The sequence below is a fragment of the Pleurodeles waltl genome, chromosome 9 (genome assembly GCF_031143425.1).
Source record: "Pleurodeles waltl isolate 20211129_DDA chromosome 9, aPleWal1.hap1.20221129, whole genome shotgun sequence".
NCBI lineage: Eukaryota > Metazoa > Chordata > Amphibia > Caudata > Salamandridae > Pleurodeles > Pleurodeles waltl.
Genome location: NC_090448.1, coordinates 471,004,652 through 471,027,418, shown reverse-complemented (window position 1 = coordinate 471,027,418; position 22,767 = coordinate 471,004,652). Strand labels below are relative to the sequence as shown.

Below are 22,767 nucleotides of genomic sequence, written 5' to 3'. Positions count from 1 at the left end.
TTCGTAGGGTATGCCTCCGGACTGTTATCTGACACTGGGGCGTCGTATAAGTCCCATGCGTCTTGATCTTGGTCACCCTGGCTCATGGTGGTGTGAGCTGGGGAATGTGATGGAGTTTGTGCTGGTGAGACGTTAATCACAGGTGGAGGAGAGGGTGGTGGGGTAACTTTTTCGGGGCCGAAACCTCTCGGCGTCGATCTTCTTCGGTGCCGCTGTCTCGGCGTCGAGCCGTGTCTACACCGGTATCTCGGTGTCGATGCTTGTCTCCAGCACTTTCTCGGTCCCGAGAAGGCTGCGTGCCGGTGTCTCGACCGGAGTCGGACGATCTCGGCACTGTTTGGGCCTTTTTCGGTGCCGACGGTCGGTCACCGAATTTATGGGTCGAGCCATGGCCTGGTGGCAGTGGCGTCCCCTGGGCCTTGTAAATCTTCTTCTGAGTGGTCTTCGACGTCTTACTCACGGTTTGTGTATCGTCGAATCCTTCGGAGTCCGATTCTTGGATCGAAAAGGTTCCCTCCTCTTCTTGTTCCTCGAACTCCCGGTGGGCTGTCGGCGCGGACGCCATCTGAAGTCTTCTGGCTCGACGGTCTCGGAGTGTTTTTCGGGACCGGAACGCACGACAGGCCTCGCATGTGTCTTGACTGTGCTCAGGTGACAGGCACAGGTTGCAGACCAAGTGTTGGTCTGTATAGGGGTATTTATTGTGGCATTTGGGACAGAAACGGAACGGGGGCCGTTCCATCGGCGTTCTTCTGCACGCGGTCGGGCCGACCAGGCCCCGACGGGGGATCGAAAAATTACCCCGAAGGGCACCGGAGCTCTTCGATCTTAGACGCGGTGTTGAATCTAACTACGCCGATCCCGAACGCAACAATACCGACGAAAATCTTCCGAAATTAGCTATCTTTCCGTTCCGAAACTCGGAGCGACAGGAACACGTCCGAACCCGATGGCGGAAAAAAAACAATCGAAGATGGAGTCGACGCCCATGCGCAATGGAGACAAAAGGAGGAGTCACTCGGTCCCGTGACTCGAAAGACTTCTTCGAAGAAAAACAACTTGTAACACTCCGGCCCAACACCAGATGGCGAGCTATGCAAAACATGCGTATCTACAGCGACAGATGCCATCGAACCTGTAGTTTCAGTTTCTCTAAGAACTGGGAAGGAAGAGCCAATTGAATATTGTCCCTGCTGGTGTCCAGAATTAGCTGACTGAAAGATGGGATATACAAAATAAGTGTACATTCAAACCTGTCCCTTGTCAAGGGTGATTAGTTTCTGGCGAAACAGACTCCATGTCTCATGTTCTGTACTCTGGACAACATGTTGTCTGGAGAATAAAAGACCTAAGCAGCCTTGACTCCTATACACACCAACTTGTTGAGGTTTAGTCAGATTAACCGTAGTTGGATGACAGACTAAAGAATCTTTCAATTCCAAGGCATCAAACAAGTTTATCCTTCTCCAAAGCATGGACAGCCTCACTCAATAAGTAGGCAGTGTGATCAAAAAAAGCGGTAATGGTGTAAGCTAACTGGAATTTAAGCAGCTACCAAATCTATCCTTGCATTGCTGTCAAATATGGAAGGTAATTTCACTGAGGAAGTTCAAATTCTAAGAGCAATAAAACATTCATAATTCATTCTTGCAATACTCAACGTAGCTTTAGAAGAACGTTGGCCCATATCCTTACCTCTTTTCTGGCTTTCTCAGATCTGCGGATTTCCTGTCGCATCCCATCGATCTTTTGCATGGCATTTTCCACCTCTTCCTCTTTGTCACGAAGCTGTCGAGAAAGCTTTTGCTTTTGAGAGCGCAGGTCTGCCATCCTCTCATTGAGCTCAGAAAACTCTTGCATTGCAAGTTTTCTTTGCTGATGAGCATCCTTTAATTCTTTGGTCTGAGATTTTAACCTATCCACAGCTTCATTAAATTGCTGTAAGTAAAGAGGTGAAAATTAGTATGTATTCCTTCCTTTGAACATCATATGATATACATATTTGCAGCTACAAAGGCATTGGTCTTAGTGAAATTATCTGCATTTCATTCTTATGATGCCATCTACTTTGATGCCTCTGCTCAGTTTTAAAAACAAGTGCACTAAAATATTCACAATCATCTCTTCGTCAACACTTCTTCAGGCTAACATTTTGGGGCCTTGTGTCTGTATACTACTTGATATTGGGGATTTCTGTGTTGCAAGGATTGTCAGGATTTTGAATGCAGACAGTGAAACTGAGACATAAGTTGGAAGGTAATTTGCCTAGAGTTACATAATTTGGTTAGGCAGCCAAGTCTCAATTACAATTCTGGGGGTTCTCTCAAAGATCTGCCATCTTTCTGGCTTGTCTGCACTGTTTGCAGGCAAAAGGTCCAAGTGAATAATCTGTACATTTGTGAACTGCAATCTTGTGGTATGCTTAATCAACATACCTTGTTCCGGCTGCTGTTAAAAGTTATGCCTGCATTATGTTGCAGCAAATGCATTTTTGCACCTGGGACAAACAGATTCTTCCTAGCCCAAGTAGCATATTGATGGCTTGCAAAATAGAGGTCCAAATTGCCCGCACAGACAGTGCACCCAGAAGGGAAGGAGCCACACTAGTCCAGGAGGTGGGGGAAGCAGCAAGTGGCAGAGTGGTCTGCTCCAACCCCAATGCTGAGGCTGCAGCAGAGCAGTGCACAGCCACACAATGAGCTAACAATGGTGGAGTCCTGCAAAAACAGCCAAATCATGCATGCCAAGTGTATTTCTGTGAAATAACTGAGGAAGGTCCTGCTAAAGATTTTGTAGGCTAAGGATGACAAATCATCCCCCACTGTCAGTAACTCTAGCTTGACAAATGTGTGCGCACCTATGAAAGAGAGAGTGTGTTGTCTTTCTCTTCCAAACAGAAAGAGACTGATACTGCTGGTTCAATGGAGGCCCTGGCATACAGTAACAATTTGGCTAGTTCTAGGTAAATCAGCCTTAGATAATGGGTGTCAGAAGTGTGACTAAATGTTTTGTTAGTCATGGCAGGCCTAGCAGGTAATATATTGCTAACAGTGCTCCCTAGTGACATCTTGGCCATCCTGGTCATAATAGTGGCCAATACCTGACGGAGTAATGGCATCCTTGGCAGCATTCTGGTTATCCCTAGCATAACACATGCCAATTCTTAAACTGTGAACTTTCCTGACAGCATTCCTGCTATCATGAAAGAAAAATGGCCCAGTGAGGACATATTTTGGGCATTACAAATTTCTGGCTATCCCTGGCTTAACTGAGATGGAAAGTACTTCCATTTGATGGATATGCCCAATACTTGATTAGAAATAGTCATGAAAGACAGAACCTGCCTATGTGACAAACCTGGATTTACTGAAGACGAAAAGCTGGTATTTTAGCTTTGCTCGTGAAAATGTTTTCTTATGTATGTCAAGTTTTTTTTTTTTTTTTGTAGGCGGGGAGGAGAGGGGGGGGGGGGGTCATTGGCCTTTCTTATCCAAAATGAAAAGCTGGTATTTGACAGTAAAATAGGTTTATTTTCTGAAACTGGTAAGCTCATTGTTGGGACAAAAAGGTGACAATTCTGATATTATTTAAAATAGCTAATTGGGTGAATTAATCAGTAGTTCTGAGGGCTCATTGCTGATCGTGGGTCAGCAATAATGGAGAGAACAGACTGTTGCAAAGAAAGGCACAAAAACAGGGCATCAGCATTGACGTCAAGGAGCATCTACAGCCATTCAGCACTGTAACTACATAAGGCAGGTGATATTCAAGGCTTGAGGACCTAAACCTAGAACCTTAACACAAAATCACCAACATATTGTGCACTTTTTTCAGCCAGAAAAACGTTTCTTGGCTGGACAAATAGTCTCAAACTTGTTAACTAAGAACAACAGCTCTTACCTTACTGACATTACTGGAAAAGGTCACATACTTTGAGCCTTTGAAATATATGAAAGAGACCAGGCTACAGCAGAGGAAAAAATTAAATTTTAAAAACATGCTTGGGAGAAATGCACTGTTTCAAAGTATTTATAAATGTTCAAACTGCATTGTATTCGCAATATGTTTTCCTTCCACAAGCATTGTCAAGTTAGTGTCCCTCTCCCAAATGGCATCACATAAGGGGAGGAGATGTGTCTTCCCATGGGGTAGGACTTATTCTTTGTTTTAACTAAGAGGAATTTTATAGTCGCCGATTAGTTAAACAACTGTATGACATTTTCATTTTTAATGCAGGCTTAGGTCAGAAAAGTCACTTGTGTGTACAAAAGTCAAGTCAATTAGTATACCTACAAGTGAAAGAGACAGCAATTGGTTAGCTACGACTGCAGAGGGAAAAACCTAATGCTGTCCAATGCTCAAATTACTCGTCACTTTGCATCATCAAAGACAAATACTTTAAGTTATAAAGAAAGGAGTCTGAAGCTAATTAGAAAAAAAAGAAATATGTATATCAAAAGGAAATCTGCAATGAACTCAGAATAGAGATGTGTAGAAAAAGACAGAAAAAGATTCCACACAATTGAATCAAAAGTAAGCAGAGGTGGAGGAAACAAGCAGGATCATCAGATTAGTGCTTACGTAGGGCTCGAATATTTATAGAAATGTTGTTGAGCCGGAAACATTACAGTCTAAATGACACTCGCATAGATACACATAAGGGATAAAACTCAGCAAAGAAAACCAAAAGTATGCTTAACCTTCCTTAACTCATAAAGAGAGAGCTATATTATCCTCAAAGCTTAAAGCACCAGGGCCAGATCTTTTACCGGGAGACAGGTTTTGTGCTGACCTACGGCTGTGGACAGAGGCAATGGTAAAAGTTTTCAACTCAGTGATGTTGACAAACTCAATTTCAGCATCCTGGTGATCTGTACTAACTAACTACAGGTCAATATCCCTCCTTGAAAGCGTGGGCAAAGTGTTTGGGCAAGTGCTTCTATAAAGTACATTACAGGCATTAGTTGACAAAAACTCCATTCCTGTTAATGCCCAAGCCAGGTTCCACAAAGCAACTGAAACAAATGACCAGACTATAGGGTTGCATATGACTGGTGTTTTATTTATTTATCCTTCATACACTTGCGTTTAGTTAATTGATCTAAATTGTGGCAAGGTCACCGGCATTTAAGAATCAAGAAAGCACTGCTACATCAAATTGAAGGTCTACATAAGGATTTCAATTCATTTATCCTATCTGGAGCATCTGTGGAATGCAGTAACTCTCTCCATTCCTACAGTCGTTCATCAGGGATTTGGCTTAGTTTCAATTAAATTCTGGCTTTGCCTAAATGGCCTAGAAATGTTTGTTGGTGAAACAGTCCTGACATCCCAAAAATGTGCAATAAAAACATACTAAATCTTCATTTGGTTAATGACAAACTGGAATTGAGGGACCTCAACACAGTGCTACTTTTGCCAATGCAAAATGTCATGCATAGGTTGCAGATCACTTCGAAAAATATTGTAAAGAAAGATCTTCAAACCAATATCTCAAAATAGAAAATAATGGCCCTGAAACTGTCATCCCCTCTAAGAAAGTTGCCAGTGTAACTGGACTCGCTCTTGAGAGTGTACCAACGTATGACTATATGGGTATATGTTTCATCCACAAATTAAACTGGCATTACCATATTGATAAGCCTGCACTTGCTCTCAAACAAACATCTAATGTGGTACTAACGTCTCAGAAATAAAACTGGTAGCTAATTGTTGGGTGTAATAGTAGAGGTAACTAGGAATAAAGCAGTTGCTGCTGCAAAATATAGAGCTGAACAGACAACAGCTTCTTAAGAGCACTATTAAAGCTTTGCCCTCGAACACCATTGCCCCTTTTTGTTCATGGGAACATGTGTCAGACCCGTCTCCAGTATTACTGCACTATGCCCTGTGCAGTACTGGCTACATTTGAAAAGATACTGAAAGAGAGGGTCTATTTAAGAACCTTAATTGTGGTATCCTTGCATGGTAAGGTTCCCAGCAATCTATGGGCACCACATGTAGAAAGAAACTTTACGGAACTGAGGTCAGTGACTTATGAAATGACCCTGTATCAATCAGATTTGATACTGCAACACAAGCCAAAGAAATATATTGGTCCCAATAAGCTCAAGATGATGACCAAGACTGCAGACACACCAGAGTTGACTGCTGGCTACCACTGCTGCGTGTAAAGCAATACCATGGACTAGAGAGATATTTGGATTCAATTAATTCAGTTCAGAGGCAAGTCACTTTATATCTTAAATCACGACTTGGTATTCCCCTTAGAAGAGTTTATCTATCTAAGTTTACTATCCATCCAGCAATCGGTAAGGTTTGGGACTGTGAGTATGGGAGTCTTAATACAATAATGTACTTTATGCCAATTGTACAACGACCAAAGCCAAGCACTATAAGCGGCTAGTTTCCTTATTCAAATTTTCTCTGTAACAAGGTGCCATATGCAGTCGTGCTTTGCTGCAGAACTGATTATCCAATAATATTTAAGTCTGTATCTCACTACATCTGGGCTGCATGTCCTCCTTGAGAAAATAATTTGCACACTAGACTAGGTCAGTTAAAGCTTGTTGACTGCTAATGACATTTACAATACTAATACTGTGTTTTGTTACATAAAGCCTGCTTGTAGAGTAATGTAATGAAAGGATATTAACAGATGAATTTTCGGAATGTCGGGGCCTCATCTTTTAAGCCTGTAATTTGTTTCTTAACTGTTTTATTGTTACAGCACTACTGCTGCAAATAATTACCTTTAAGTTAAGGAAGTGCTTCTTTCAAAAGGGCCTTGGAAGGCTGGGATTACGTCTTGCCCTTCAGCTACTGGAGTGTACAGCCAAACAACTACACAATACTTTGAGTAGGCTCTGAAAACTTTGTGGCTATTCCCAGCAGCAGATACAATCGAGGGTGGCAAATTATTAAGCAACCATGAATGTTTATTAAGGAAAACCTTTTAAATAGTCTCTGCATTTTACTTTCCGTTTCCAACCCATTCATAATGATTTTGGGTAGATATACCAAACAGGAGAATTGTTGCATCTGGGATATTATAATTGCTGCTTCAAGAAAAGGTGTCACTTTTGTAGTCTTGGAAAAGAGTGGTTCACAGAATTAATATTTTCTGTTATTAGTAGGCCTAAGAGAAAATTTGCAAAATAATTGAGAATCAGTTTAATTCGGTCTTAAAGGACAAGGTTAGAACCAATTACTTTGCTAAGCTTACCTAGAAAAGCTCTCTTTCTGGCAAAACTTTAAAATGGAAATGAAAATCTACAACATAAATTATAAGGCACCAGATGAAAACAGAGACTTTATGAGCTGATAATAAAATGAGACAGAAAGGAGTACTAGGCACTATAAGAAATTAAAATATTTGATGTGGGTTACTAGCCACCTGAAGGAATAATGACAACTCCTGTCAGGGTGAAGCCTCAAAGTAACTAAATGAATCTGAGTTCAACCCCCTGGTGACAGAGAGCAGCCAAGTTTGTGGTGCTGCTATGTTCGCCCTAAATGGCAAGGGTATGCCCATACGTGGGTCTCTTGCTCACTGTGCTACTGGATTTAAGCTAGCCTGGTTGATAATGGGTGATACCTCGAAACTAGTCCCAGCATGGTTGTTTCCGCTGTAGGGAGGACTTAGCCTGGCATTTCAGACTGGACTGTTCCCATGGGGGACAGGGTCAAGCCTAATTTGCATATGGTTGGGTCCAAACTGGGGTGGCATGCTGAGCAAAAGAACGATGGATTTAACCCAGACCTGTGACTGGGTAGGGGGAGGGTTTGAAAAGTTTCAGCACTCTGCCCATCATCTTGTTGTGTTGCTACAAAAAGAGCCACCAGTGGTTCCTCCTTATATGTATGTTTCAAATGTTTAATAAATAAACCACTAGATAAGAGCGCAACTGCAACCATCTATGAAACAAATATATTTCCAAAACCAACTTTAAGAAGTACATAAACTCCTCATAATTAAGGCTTTTTATCAATGGGCATTTACAAAAATATTGCTATGCTGACCATGATAATTGTATGCATTATGCCATTACTCACCAAGCAATCAGATCTATTAGAAGTCATTTATTCAAATCCAATGAATAGAAAAACAATGACTAACAAAAGAAACAAAAAAGTAATGAAACAAACTAGTATGTTGCTTTAAATGAATCATTTGATAAGAATCATTCTATTAAAAAAAATAAAAAAAAAAAAAAAAAACCTGGGTCTTGTTACACTGACAAATGTGATCGTGGACAGGTAGCTTACTTGGAAATCGTAATTTTGACATTCTCATACCTAGTCCTACTGGTGAATCAAAAATATGAATAAATTGACACAAAACAAACACTGTTTCAAATGTTAGATTGAATGTGGAGGGACGGAAAGCAGGGGGGAGAAGAAAAGTAGGACAGTAGAAGAGAATAAACATGGGATTCTAAAGAAGTAACGCTACAGCTATGGGAAGATAAGCAAAGAGTGGGTTAGACAAAGCGAGGGCAGGCAAATGGGAAATTAAGTGTTTCCCCATTATAAGGAGTACAAAATTAAAAACAAAACAGATTTAATTAAAATAATGCAAAAGCCTTTTAAGACAGGATGTTTTTCATAAATGATTATGAAAGTGAAATGTAAACAATCTGATTTCTGAAAAAAAGAAGAAAAAAAAGAAAGTTTAAGAGATGACCACTTAACTCTAATTACCATGATAGAAGAGTCAACTGATGTGAACAGAAGAACAGAATATATTTTTTAGAAAGAAACTGCTTCTAGAAAACCTTTTCAGGACTAACGGTGCAAGAAGAATAAATTACAAGAGCATACTGGCTATCACGAGGATAAAAGCCAAAACTAAGGCATTTCACTTCCACACACATACACTATCTGCCAGCAGTGAATGATTGTACATGAAAAAATATTTCATGACTGTACAGTGATATAAATGGTAGATATGTACTAGCTGTATGGCAAATGATTATGGCCTGGTTTTTACATCGTCCTTGTTATTGTGATGTATGTTAAAGACTACAACACAAATTACTGACATGGCATAGCAGTTCGGGCTGACCTATTTCTTGCCAGCAGTTTCTTTTCTGTGATTGCACAGACAAGGTAAAAGCTATTTTATGAAATGTTAAACAGAGGCATTCATATCGGATAAGCAGTGATCATTCATATCAATCACTTTTTGTTTGCCTCTCTTATGGATGCTTAAGTGTTCTAAAAATGCCCATTGGAACACTAATCTTTTTTATTAAAATACAGAGTAATCTGTAAAGTTAGTTCAGGTCAATTAAGCTTTCTGGATTCCTGTGTGTGCCTTTTCCCTGTAAAAGTGAGTAAGAAAGTAAATTCAGCATAACGGACGAGGAAGCATGAAGCAAATATCTAATGCTCCCTACTCTTATGCGGTCTTTCATTGCTGCATTTAGATTTTTTGTTTAATTTCCATGAAACACAAATGAACAAGTTCCTTGTCTGCAGTAATGATCTTTCTGATGGAAACTATCTATTAGCAGATGCATAACTTCCTGAATCAAGTCAGGCACCAAACCGGATCAGGAAACTAACAGGTCTCCTGCGCAGCTGGGTGGCAGGATGGCTCTGCATCAGCTTTCAAGTTAAGTCCTGAGTATGTCATGGGGGTGCATAGGGTGTTACGCTGTCACAGAGATGTCAGTTTTGCATGTCTCAGGAGGCAGAGACAATCTTGGAAGAGAATGAAACATTATGATGAGATACAGAATCTGCAGGTCATTACTGGCGGTAAGCAACCAGATCTTCTGATGGATACTTCTACATGCAAATTCCTCATCTCCTGAATCAATCCTAAAGCAGTGCCTCCCAGGTGGTGGGTGGTGGAAACAGTTAATGTGGGAAGTCCGGCTACACTGATCTGGCAAAATAGCAAACTCCTAGAGTCCGTACGAGTGTCTGGTGAAGGTTGCACCACCAACCAAGTGGCCTCCCAGTAAATGTGAAGCATTAGTATTCCCTGGGAAAGGGCCTAAGAGACAGCCTTTGTTCTGGTGGAATGAACACGGATTCCCTGTGGATGGTCCCTCTTGGAAAAGGCAGAGGAGATCTTGATACACAGTCATATCCGACAGGAAACCTAGAGGAAACAGTTTATAAAAAAACTTGTCCTTCTGGGAGCCAGGATAAGAAAAGTTCGCTGCCCACTAGAATTTCACAGGCACTGCTGATGTAGAAGATACAGTCCCCAGGAGTGGGGAGATAAAGATGGAGTGGAACTGTGAACCTGCCGCCTTAGCAGCTTAAGAGGGGGTGGCATTGACACTGTAAACACCGATTAGTTATTTATGAGCCACTTCTGTCTGTACATCTACCGAACAAAGCTTAAAAACAGAAAATAAGGAAAAGAAATAATACAGGAGAGGAATGTGAAACAAATCATAAGGAGGTGAAATTATGAGAGAGGAAGCGAGAGAGAAAGAGAGGAAGCGAAAGAGAGGGAGCGAGAGAGAAAGAGAGGGGGCAGCAGGAAGGAGGAGTGAAAGGGAGGGCATTAGAATGAACAAAGTGTGACAGGAAAGGAGGGTCAAAACAATGACTTATGGATGCAAACGTGAAAGGACTGATGGATAAGAGGGTGTAGTTCACATGGATGGGGCTTTGGCTTTCCTTGGAGTCTATGGAAAATCTGCTTACAACATTTTCCACACATGTTTAGCTTTTATGAGCAAACATTATATAATTACCCTCCAACATATTTTTTGTGTAATCTTCAATTAAATTAAGTTCAAGATGTCTACAAAGGTTTAAGAGTTACTTTCATTTTAGAAGCCGAAATAGGAGTGGCAAACAAGTGGACTGCAAAGGACTACATAACCTGTCCAAGCTAGTGAACCAGCATCACAGGCGAATAACTATTTTTTTAACCTGAATTAGATATTCTATAGCGATTTTCTTAAAAGAACATTGCATCATACAGTTAACAACAGATTCGGAATACGTCCTGAGCCCAAGAAAAATTACCAGATCTGGAAGTCCCAAGTTCATGGTACCGCAGGACTCAAGCTTGAAGTCAGTGAAGGAGCCCATAAAGGCAACACACGGTCTGGGATTATTTGTGCTCTATACTTGAGAGGAACTAGCCTGACAGTTAAAACTGACCCGTTTCTAGTGGCACAAGATCACGTCCAATTGGTTTATCGCCTGTCTCTCCCGTCTCTGCCTAGTTTCTGCCATGAGGGGCATTGTGGGCAAAACATGACGCACTGTAGTGTGGCTGAAAGTAATTTACCAGTGGCTGAAATGTATTCCAGCATTTCACTCTCAGACAGGGATAGATATCACCTAACAAAACAACATCTTGCAATCGGAATAACTGTAAGGCATCAGGGAGCTGTCCTGGAAAGAAAAGATAAAACCTTTAAAACAACAAGCCTTTGCAAAGCAATGGGTCTCGCGTTTGCTTGAGGTGGCGCAATTAGTGTTGTAAATTCCTAACTGGACTTTTCTTGCCACACAAACTGAAAATATAAAACAGCTGACATAAGCGAGCCGATTCAAAGTGCCGCCGTGAGTGACAAATGGATAAATAAGTTCGCTTGCAGTGGCAAAAGTGCAATTATCCATGTAATAGGGTTGATAGCCATGGCGGTAACAAAACCGCTCTAATTAGGGACAAACGTAAAGCATTTACCAACGAAAAGAAAGGATTTTTGAAAGGCAAGCCCACGAACGAGTATTAGTAATGGGAGAGCGGTGGGCGTGGTTAAAAGCCCAGATACATACTAACACGTCAGAAAAGCAGCTTTGCACGCTGCTATGCTCGACTTAAAAAATAAACAGCGGATATTTTTAACTAAAAGTGAAATGCTGAGTTAATTAGAATGTGTTTAAGAGTCAATTATTGGACTTGCATTCATGTCTAAATAATCAACCACAGCGATAATAATAAAGTGATAGCAGACTTAAGCAGTCTGTTTTCTATTTTAGACATTAAAAAGACATATTTCAATTTGTGTTAACTGTAAATTAAGTATATTTATAGATTTTCGCAGCATGTTTTTTTAAACTTATTTTTCCGCTGATTTTAGATGCTGTTTTGCTGACTTTCGCGAATTTTCGAACAATTTGAAGTCCTTCTACAGCTATCAGTTTTTTGCTGCTTTTTGCGGTGCAATTGAGTATGAAAAGTTTACAGGCATGCTATGTAAACGCCAAACCACGAGTACCACGAGTTCCACGGGTGCATAGACACTAACTACCTGTTGCCGTAAGTACAGCCAGGGTAGTGCAATCCACCCCGTGCAAAAAGCATGGCACATTTTGTACGTATGTTGTGATTGCGAGTGACTGAATATGTATACGCCACACATAAAACAATTTGAGCAACACAGCAGCTGCGCAAATTTTCTACATCAGCTTGGTGATAGGCAATATAATGAACGTGTGTGCGCACAGACGACGCAACTGTATGCTTGCTTCTATGCAACTGCACTGTTTAACGCGCATACACTCAACTCGGAATTACCCTCAGTGTATTAGCTCGAAAACTGGGAGCAGTGGTCACATCTCTGTTCCAGCCGTATGTACGCGCTGCCTGAGCGCATGTGCTAACTTGAAGAACTTTTGAGCTCGATGTAGGCACTTTAGAAAGCGCAGGGCCATAAAAAATGGTGCACAGCTGCGCCCTGGGTGAGCGCTTGCCTTACCGACACAGCCCCCAAACATCATATCTGCCCTAATAGCAGCATCCATTGCTCCAATCACACAACCACATCAATTTGCAAAGTAAAGATAAACAAGTGAGATCGCGCTGGGAAAATAGAGAAAAAGTAGTCCAAGAGCCGACGGAAAACAGCGAACCTCGCATGTTTTCTGTACTTGATCGATGCGCTCGAGGAGGAATATCCACCAGAAAAGGCATGACGTATGCATGCCTTCCACTAATGAAATAAAGCAGATTCTAACAGGCAAGCCCACGAGCCAATGAAAGACACTGACGTGACGTGAACAGGGCTCCGAGCCCTTTTTAATTCCTTAAGCGTCTCACTTAGCGAAATGCATGCGCAAGCGCATGTGACGCAGGCTCGACCCTAAAAATGGACTCAAGAGTAATCCAGTAATGCTTTAAGGGAATGGGAAGATGTATGGTGGAGAATAGAGGCATTAAGTACATTGTCGGGCTCGGGGTGGACGACTGGCTACTAGGTCAAAAAGGGCTAATGACTTCTTGTAGGTAGGGTCAAGTAGGGGTATCCCACATGTCAATCCTTTTATCCTGGCTGAAGTAGATGTTTAGCAGAAAGATCTTGTTTAGGCTGCAGGAAGAGAACAAACTCGCTTACCTGGGTTTTTAGGGTCGAGCCTGCGTTGCATGCGCTCGCGCATGCGTATCGCAGCGAGACGCTTTAGGTATTAGAAAAGGACTCGGAGCCCTGTTGACGTCATGTCAGTGTTTTCATTGGTTCGTGGGCTTGCCTATTAAAATCTGCTTGCTTTCATTAGTCGAAGGCATGCATACGTCATGCCTTTTCGGGTGGCTAGCCCTCCTCAAGCGCATCGACCAAGAACAGAAAACATGTGAGGCTCGCTGTTTTCTGTCCGGCTCTTGGACTACTTTTTTTCTCTATTTTCCTAGCGCGATTTCGCTTGGCAGAAGTCGAGCGCTTTACACAGTTAATTACACTTTTTCGGGTTACGTACATAAAAGCACTTTTGCCGATAGATGAAAAGTCGGGTTAGGAGTTTACAACGGGATCACCTCTAACATGAGCAAATGCGAGACCCGTTGCATTGCAAATGCTTGTTTATTTTGCGCCTACCTATGAACTCCCCCTGATGGAAGACTGCTGCTGAGTATGGATGCCAAACACGGTTATTGGTGAAGTTCAGATCCAGAAAGTGGATGCATGCAAAAGTGGGGGAGGGGGCTGGGAGTTTGGGAGTAGAACGTTGTGGGATATATGTTTACAAATGTTTTCAGCGGATTAAGATGGATCTTGAACTTCAAGAAACCTGAAGACTGAGGAATCAGTCTGGTGAAAGACTGAGTCCTGTGACTGATGATTAAGAAAGAGCCACATGCTCTGTAACCCAGTTTGAGATACTGATGCAAAATAAAGACTTAGACTGACACCTGATACTCAATAGCTCAATATCTACAGACGAATCAGACATTTAAATAGCACTGCAAGAAAACAGACTGCAGACAGGAAGGTGACATTTAAGATGCATTCCCTCTTGCATTGTACACCATGTATAGTACAAAAACGAATGATGAAAAATTCGACCGAAGTTGGAGGGGATGACGAGTGTTTTGTGAAGTACCAAGTTGAAACTTCATTGGGGAATGGGGGTCTGGGCAGTGGAAGACAACATAGTACAAATGGAATATTTGGCTTTTCTCTGCCATGGGAAGACAAAAGATAGATAATCCTGCTGGGCCTCATTGGGAAGAGATACTATGCACACTGAAAAGGGGATCTCACATCAATTTCAATGTATTTTTGGGAGAGGAAGAATGACAAAACCCAACATTGAATAACTGGCTACCCACATGCTGTAAGAACTACAGATTGTAAAACATCCATATTCGAAGTTGGCAGTTTTGTTGCTATTTATATCTAAGGAGTTATTATATATTTTCTGTTTTAATCCTTGAAAATTCTGCAAACTGGAACTGAGCCAAATGAGAGGTAGACGTCTAGATGAGGAAAACTAATATTGGGAGTAACATTTGGGTGGGTTTTCAGGGCCCTCTTCCGCACACAGAACCGAAGGCAACCCTAGCCCTCAAAAGACATAGGTGGAACGCTAGAGATGATTTCACCTTTGTTCTGGCTTCAAGAGGAGAAGAAGACCAGCTTGGAGTGAGTGGTTTGGCTGTGGGAGGAAGGGGGTTCCGTTCTGATTGCTTTCTGCTAATCTACAGTGAAAGTGTCAACAAAAATTAGTTTGCAATTGATATTATTCTGGGCCTATCCTTAGAAGGATATAGTTATGGCAGAGATCATTTTATATTTATCCTGCACTCGACGTGAAGAGATTTACAGGTGTATTTCAGAAAGTTGCCATTTCTTAATGATTAGACAAATGCTAGCCATTTCGTTTTCCACTTTTTGTAAGGTCAGATCCTCAGTGAATGCATTGGACCCTGTCTCAGCTATGTTATTTAAAAATAACTTAAAGAAAGAGTATTTAAATTCCCATGGGATGCGCTTTGCGTAGCCACAGTAAGACACAAAAGCCAAAGCAACTCAGCCAAATAAATTATATTAATCTTTTTACAAACAGTAGAGTTAACTAACAAATTACTTACCTTTGTTAACGCCTTACCTGGTACAGACTATTTAGTCGCAGATTCCTTACCTTAGAATTATCCCTAGGTGTCAGACTGGCTCCTGATATCTTTGTGAACAGTACCCCTGCGTGCCAGTAGGTGGCATCACTCGGCTCTGCATGGCAGCATCCACCCTTGGAAGTGACATGCGTGGTGTTTATATAGGCGCCAACCGAGCGCTTTGATGTCATTTTTTTTCATGACTTTCCACGCCAGGACCAGGGAGTCACGAAGAACACTAACCTCCTGTGTGGAAGACAATTGCCCTGATAGGGGACCAGCTTTGACCCTAGAAAACTGGCTATAGAGTGGAGGGGATAGGTGGGTTGGTAGGGGATCTGTGGCTAGATAGTGTCTCTAGCAGATAAGACGTTATCGGAGTTAAGTAACTTGTTCACCTGATAGAGCCATCTAGCCACGGATTCCTTAGCTTAGAAAGGATCCCAAAGCACTGTCTCCCCAGAGGTGGACTGCGAAACAATGTCACAATAAAAAGTAATGCAGTACTTAATGAGCAAAGTGCCCATACCTACAGACCTGACTGTCCAGTCAGTAGTGCTTGGTAAACACATTGCTGCTTGGTAGATGTCTAGGACCGGGACTCCGCGTGTTAACACAGTGGTCGCAGCTTTGGCTATGGTGGAATGAGCACACCAACCTTCAGGGGATTATTTTTTGGCCAGTGCATAGCAGATTGTAATGCAGAGCACAATCCATCAGGAGATGGTTCACTTATGCACAGCCTCGGCTCCAACATAATCTATGACGAATTGGTCACCCATCTGAAAGTCTTTTGTGCAGTTAGGGTACAATGACAATGCTCTTTTTGGGTCCAGCCAATGGAATCACTCCTCTTCCTTAGAAGGATGTGGCAGAGCACAGAAAGTAGGCAGGGTGATGGACTGGCCTATGTGAAAGGGAGTGACCTCTTTTGGCAGAAAGGAAAAGGGGCTCTAGGCCTAAAAAATAGCTTGGCTGGGAAAATGGGTAGGTATGGAGGCTTAGATGACAAGGCCTGGAGCTTACTGACCCTTCGGGCAAAAATTATCACCAGTAGGAAGGCCGTTTTGATGGTAAGGAGCCTGACGGACAGTTACACAGAGGCTCAAATAGAGCGCACATCAGAAATGCAAGTATGAGCTTAAGATCCCACTGAGGCATGATAAAGCGTAAAGGTGGAAAGAGATGTTGGAGACCTTTCAAAAATGTATAACGGGATTAGAAGAGGGATGGCTGATCTGGCAACCACAGGAAGCCTGAGATGGCAGGAAAATAACCTGTTAACGTGCCCAACGCAGGACCCTGCTGGGCGAAAGAAAGAATAAACAGAAGGGTCTGAGAATGGGGGAGGAAGAGGGTCAACTACCTTTCCTGCATACCATACCACAAATTTGCCCCAGTAGGAGGCGCACACCGTCTGGGTGGAGATATCTGTCTGCCAAAATATCATTGCAGACTTCAGCTAGAAGGATGAAAGCTGTGAACTGTTGCCACTCAATCTCCCCACATGAAGGCAGCGTGTTGAGAGATTCGGGTGAGAACCCTCCCATGCTGCAACAACAGAAGATCTCCGGAAGAGGCAGACTGATCAGAGGACTGATAGCCATGTTCAAAAGCTCTGGGTACCGAACTTTCAAAGCCCAGTCTGGAGCCAGAAAGATGACTTGGGCCCAGTTGTTCCTGATCTTCTTGAGAACTCTGGGCAGGAGTGGTATAGGTGGAAAGGTGTACAGATGGCTTCAGGTCCACTCGAGATTTATTTAAAGCATCTCCGAGTGAGAGCCATCTTGAAAACTCCAGCACGTAGATCTGCTGATGTTGGGCATTCTCGGCAGTGGGAACAGATCTAACTAAGGCTCTCCCCACTGTTAAATGAGACCTTGCACCACCTACAAATGGAGGTGCCAATCATGATCCGCTAGGCATCCTTGGCTAAGTTTGTCCGCTTTGACGTTCAGAGAGCCCATCAGGTGATGAACCAGCAGCGATATGCGCTGTAAAGATGCATGAGCCCGCCCCACCTGTTTGCTACAGTACCACATGACAGTGGTTTTGGCCGTGAACACCTGCACTAGCTTTCCCTTGATGGAAGGTAGAAAGGATTTCCATGCCAGATGGTTCATTCTGAGCTCCAGTAAGTTGATGTGGAGTCTGGATTCCGCCGCAGACCAAAGGTCTCTGATCTCCACCTTTCCCAGATGGCCACCCTATCCCAGGAGTGACACATCTGTCACCACACTCCGATCTCGTTGCGGAAGGGAAAGGGTTCTGCCCCTGACCCAATCGTGGTCTGTTCAACACACTTTAGCAGCTCCCTCTGAAATCTGAACCATGCTGGAGAGATTTGCCTGATGTTGTGACCACTGGAACTTCAGGTTCCACTGCAGAGCCTGCATATGCCAGCGGGCATGCGTCACAAGCAGGATGCAGGAGGCCATGAGTCCCAGCAGCCTCCGAGACAGTCTCACAGAAACCCAGGAAAGAGGCTGAATGAAAATGTCACTTACCCAGTGTACATCTGTTCGTGGCATCAGTCGCAGTAGATTCGCATGTTCTGCAATAGCTCGCCATCTGGTGTTGGGCCGGAGTGTTACAAGTTGTTTTTCTTCGAAGAAGTCTTTCGAGTCACGGGACCGAGTGACTCCTCCTTTTGTCTCCATTGCGCATGGGCGTCGACTCTATCCTCGATTGTTTTTCCCCGCAGAGGGTGAGGTAGGAGTTGAATTGTAGTAATAGTGCCCATGCAATGGAGTGACTAAGTATGCACCTATTTAAGGTTGAGATGATACATATATAAATAATTGAAGGTAACTTCCAAACTGCTACAGGCTCCCGGGGAGGCGGGTGGGCACATGCGAATCTACTGCGACTGATGCCACGAACAGATGTACACTGGGTAAGTGACATTTTCAGTTCGATGGCATCTGTCGCTGTAGATACGCATGTTCTGCATAGACTAGTAAGCAGTTATTTCCCCAAAAGCGGTGGATCAGCCTGTAGGAGTGGAAGTAGTCTGAAATAATGTCCTTAATACGGCTTGACCTACTGTGGCTTGTTGTGCGGATAACACGTCTACACAGTAGTGCTTGGTGAATGTGTGAGGCGTAGACCATGTGGCTGCCTTACATATTTCTTGCATTGGGATGTTTCCTAGAAAGGCCATGGTAGCACCTTTCTTTCTGGTTGAGTGTGCCCTTGGTGTAATGGGCAGCTGTCGTTTAGCTTTAAGGTAGCAGATTTGGATGCATTTAACTATCCATCTGGCTATACCTTGTTTTGAAATTGGGTTTCCTGCGTGAGGTTTTTGAAATGCAATAAAGAGTTGTTTAGTCTTTCTGATGTTTTTTGTTCTGTCAATGTAATACATTAATGCTCTTTTGACATCTAACGTATGTAGTGCCCTTTCAGCTACGGTATCTGGCTGTGGAAAGAACACTGGAAGTTCCACTGTTTGATTTAGATGGAACGGTGAAATAACCTTCGGCAAAAATTTAGGATTGGTCCTTAGGACGACTTTATTTTTGTGTAGTTGTATAAAAGGTTCCTGTATAGTAAATGCCTGAATCTCGCTTACTCTTCTTAGGGAAGTAATGGCGATGAGAAATGCCACCTTCCAGGTTAGGAACTGTATTTCGCAGGAGTGCATGGGTTCAAAAGGTGGACCCATAAGTCTAGTTAGGACAACATTTAGGTTCCATGAAGGAACAGGAAGTGTTCTTGGTGGTATAATTCTCCTAAGGCCCTCCATGAATGCTTTAATGACTGGTATTTTATATAGGGAAGTTGAATAGGTAGTTTGCAGGTATGCAGATATTGCTGCAAGGTGAATCTTAATGGAAGAGAAAGCTAGGTTAGATTTTTGTAAGTGAAGCAAGTAACCCACTACATGTTCTGGAGTTGTGTGTAATGGTTGTATTTGATTAATATGGCAGTAGCAAACAAACCTCTTCCATTTACTTGCATAGCAGTGCCTGGTGGATGGCCTTCTTGCTTGTTTTATGACTTCCATACATTCTTGGGTAAGTTGTAAGTGCCCGAATTCTAGGATTTCAGGAGCCAGATTGCTAGATTCAGCGATGCTGGATCTGGGTGTCTGATCTTTTGGTTGTGCTGTGTCAACAGATCTGGCCTGTTGGGCAATTTGATGCAGGGTACCACTGATAGGTCTAGCAGCGTTGTGTACCAGGGTTGCCTTGCCCAAGTTGGTGCTATCAATATGAGTTTGAGTTTGCTTTGACTGAGTTTGTTTACCAGGTAAGGAAGGAGAGGGAGAGGAGGAAAAGCGTAAGCAAATATCCCTGACCAGTTCATCCATAGGGCATTGCCTTGGGATTGTTTGTGTGGGTATCTGGATGCGAAGTTTTGGCATTTTGCGTTCTCCCTTGTCGCAAACAAGTCTATCTGAGGTGTTCCCCAGAGTTTGAAATAAGTGTTCAGAATTTGGGGGTGAATTTCCCATTCGTGGACCTTTTGGTGATCTCGAGAGAGATTGTCTGCGAGTTGATTTTGTATCCCTGGTATAAACTGTGCAATTAGGCGAATTTGGTTGTGAATTGCCCAATGCCAATTTTTTTGTGCTAGCAGGCTTAACTGCGTGGAGTGCGTCCCCCCCTGCTTGTTTAGATAATACATTGTTGTCATGTTGTCTGTTTTGACGAGAATGTATTTGTGAACTATTATTGGTTGGAAAGCTTTTAGTGCTTGAAAAACTGCTAGAAGTTCTAGGTGATTGATATGCAGTTTTGTTTGATGTACGTTCCATTGTCCTTGTATGCTGTGTTGATCGAGGTGTGCTCCCCACCCTATCATGGAAGCATCTGTTGTTATTACGTATTGTGGCACTGGGTCTTGGAAAGGCCGCCCCTTGTTTAAATTTATGTTGTTCCACCACAGAAGCGAGAGGTAAGTTTGGCGGTCTATTAACACCAGATCTAGAAGGTGACCCTGTGCTTGAGACCACTGTGATGCTAGGCATTGTTGTAAGGGCCTCATGTGCAGTCTTGCGTTTGGGACAATGGCTATGCATGATGACATCATGCCTAGGAGTTGTAATACCATCTTTGCTTGTATCTTTTGTGTTGGATACATGCGTTGTATGATGGTGTTGAAATTTTGAATTCTTTGTGGACTTGGAGTGGCTACTCCTTTTGATGTGTCTATTATGGCTCCCAGGTATTGTTGTACCTTGCGTGGCAGAATTTTGGATTTTGTGAAATTGACGGTGAACCCTAGTTTGAAGAGGGTTTGTATGATATGATTTGTGTGATTTGAGCACTCTATTAACGAATGGGCCTTGATTAGCCAGTCGTCAAGATATGGGAACACATGTATCTGCTGCCTTCTTATGTGTGCTGCGACTACCGCTAGACATTTGGTAAAAACTCTTGGTGCGGTTGTTAATCCGAAAGGCAGTACCTTGAATTGGTAATGTATTCCTTTGAATACAAACCTTAGGTATTTCCTGTGCGATGGGTGTATTGGTATATGGAAATAAGCATCCTTGAGGTCTAAAGTTGCCATGTAGTCGTGCAGCTTTAGCAATGGCAATACTTCTTGTAGTGTGACCATGTGGAAGTGGTCTGATTTGATGAAAGTGTTCACTACTCTGAGGTCTAGGATTGGTCTCAGTGTTTTGTCCTTCTTTGGTATCAGAAAGTACAGTGAGTAAACTCCTGTGTTTATTTGTGTGTTTGGCACTAATTCGATTGCATTCTTTTGCAATAGTGCCTGCACTTCTATCTCCAGGAGATTGGAATGGTGTGTTGTTAAATTTTGTGCTTTTGGTGGTATGTTTGGAGGGAATTGTAGAAATTCTATGCAATAACCATGTTGGATAATTGCTAGAACCCAAGTGTCTGTAGTGATTTTCTCCCATGCTTTGTAATAATGACCTATTCGTCCCCCCACTGGTGTTGTGTGGAGGGGGTGAGTGACATGTGAGTCACTGTTTAGTAGTAGGGGTTTTGGGGCTTTGGAATCTTCCTCTATTTCTAGGGAATTGCCCTCCTCTATATTGTCCCCGAAAACCTCCTCTATACTGTCCTTGGTAACTGGACGGTGTGGCTTGTGAGGTGCTTGCTTGTGTGCTTTGACCCCGAAACCCCCCTCGAAAGGGTGTTTTACGGAATGAGCTGTAATTCCCTCTGCTCTGCGGGGAGTAGAGTGCGCCCATGGCTTTGGCAGTGTCCGTATCTTTTTTGAGTTTCTCAATCGCTGTGTCCACTTCTGGACCGAACAGTTCTTTTTCATTAAAAGGCATATTGAGAACTGCTTGTTGAATCTCTGGTTTAAATCCAGACGTTCGGAGCCATGCATGCCTTCTGATAGTTACAGATGTATTAATTGTCCGTGCAGCTGTATCTGCAGCGTCCATGGAGGAGCGGATCTGGTTGTTGGAGATGGCCTGTCCCTCCTCAACCACTTGTTTTGCCCTATTTTGTAAGTCCTTGGGCAGATGTTCAATGAGATGTTGCATCTCGTCCCAGTGGGCTCTGTCATAGCGCGCAAGTAGTGCCTGGGAGTTCGCGATGCGCCACTGGTTTGCAGCTTGTGCTGCGACTCTTTTACCAGCTGCATCAAACTTGCGGCTTTCTTTATCTGGGGGTGGTGCATCTCCAGATGTGTGAGAGTTGGCCCTTTTCCTAGCTGCTCCTACAACGACAGAGTCTGGTGGCAGCTGTGTAGTGATGAAAACCGGGTCCGTAGGAGGCGGCTTATACTTTTTTTCTACCCTTGGTGTGATTGCCCTACTTTTAACCGGCTCCTTAAAGATGTCTTTTGCGTGCCGGAGCATACCAGGGAGCATAGGCAGGCTTTGGTATGAGCTGTGGGTGGAGGAGAGTGTGTTGAATAAGAAATCATCCTCGACCTGTTCTGAGTGGAGGCTTACGTGGTGAAATTGTGCTGCTCTAGCCACCACTTGAGAGTACGCGGTGCTGTCTTCTGGTGGAGATGGCTTCGCAGGGTATGCCTCCGGACTGTTATCTGACACTGGGGCGTCGTATAGGTCCCATGCGTCCTGATCTTGGTCACCCTGGCTCATGGTGGTGTGAGCTGGGGAGTGTGATGGAGTTTGTGCTGGTGAAACGTCAATCACGGGCGGAGGTGAGGGTGGTGGTGTAACTCTTTTCACCACTTTTGGTTGTGGTGTTTGTTCCGTCTGGAACTCCAACCTCCTCTTTCTCCTAATGGGGGGAAGGGTGCTTATTTTTCCTGTCCCCTGCTGAATGAAGATACGCTTTTGCGTATGGTCCACATCAGTTGCTTGTAGCTCTTCCTCAAACCTATGCTTCTGCATTTGGGAGGTTAGCGAGTGCTCTTCTGTATAAGAGCCTGAAGCTGGGTCGCTTGCAGTTTGTTTCGGCATCGAAACTTTGTCTGCGTGTTTTTTCGGCTCCGAGGTGACTTTTTTCCTTTTCGGGGCCGAAACCTCTCGGCGTCGATCTGTTTCGCTG

At 43.2% G+C, this 22,767-nt stretch overlaps 1 protein-coding gene across 1 annotated transcript in view; it reads right to left on the bottom strand.

Annotated features, from left to right (window-relative positions):
- CDC42BPB (CDC42 binding protein kinase beta) overlaps positions 1 to 22,767 on the bottom strand; it is a 903,752-nt gene that overhangs the window by 517,881 nt on the left and 363,104 nt on the right. Inside the window, exon 13 of the mRNA XM_069207298.1 lies at positions 1,696 to 1,938. Coding sequence (XP_069063399.1) covers positions 1,696 to 1,938 — 243 coding nt within the window. The remainder of the gene's footprint in view (positions 1 to 1,695; positions 1,939 to 22,767) is intronic.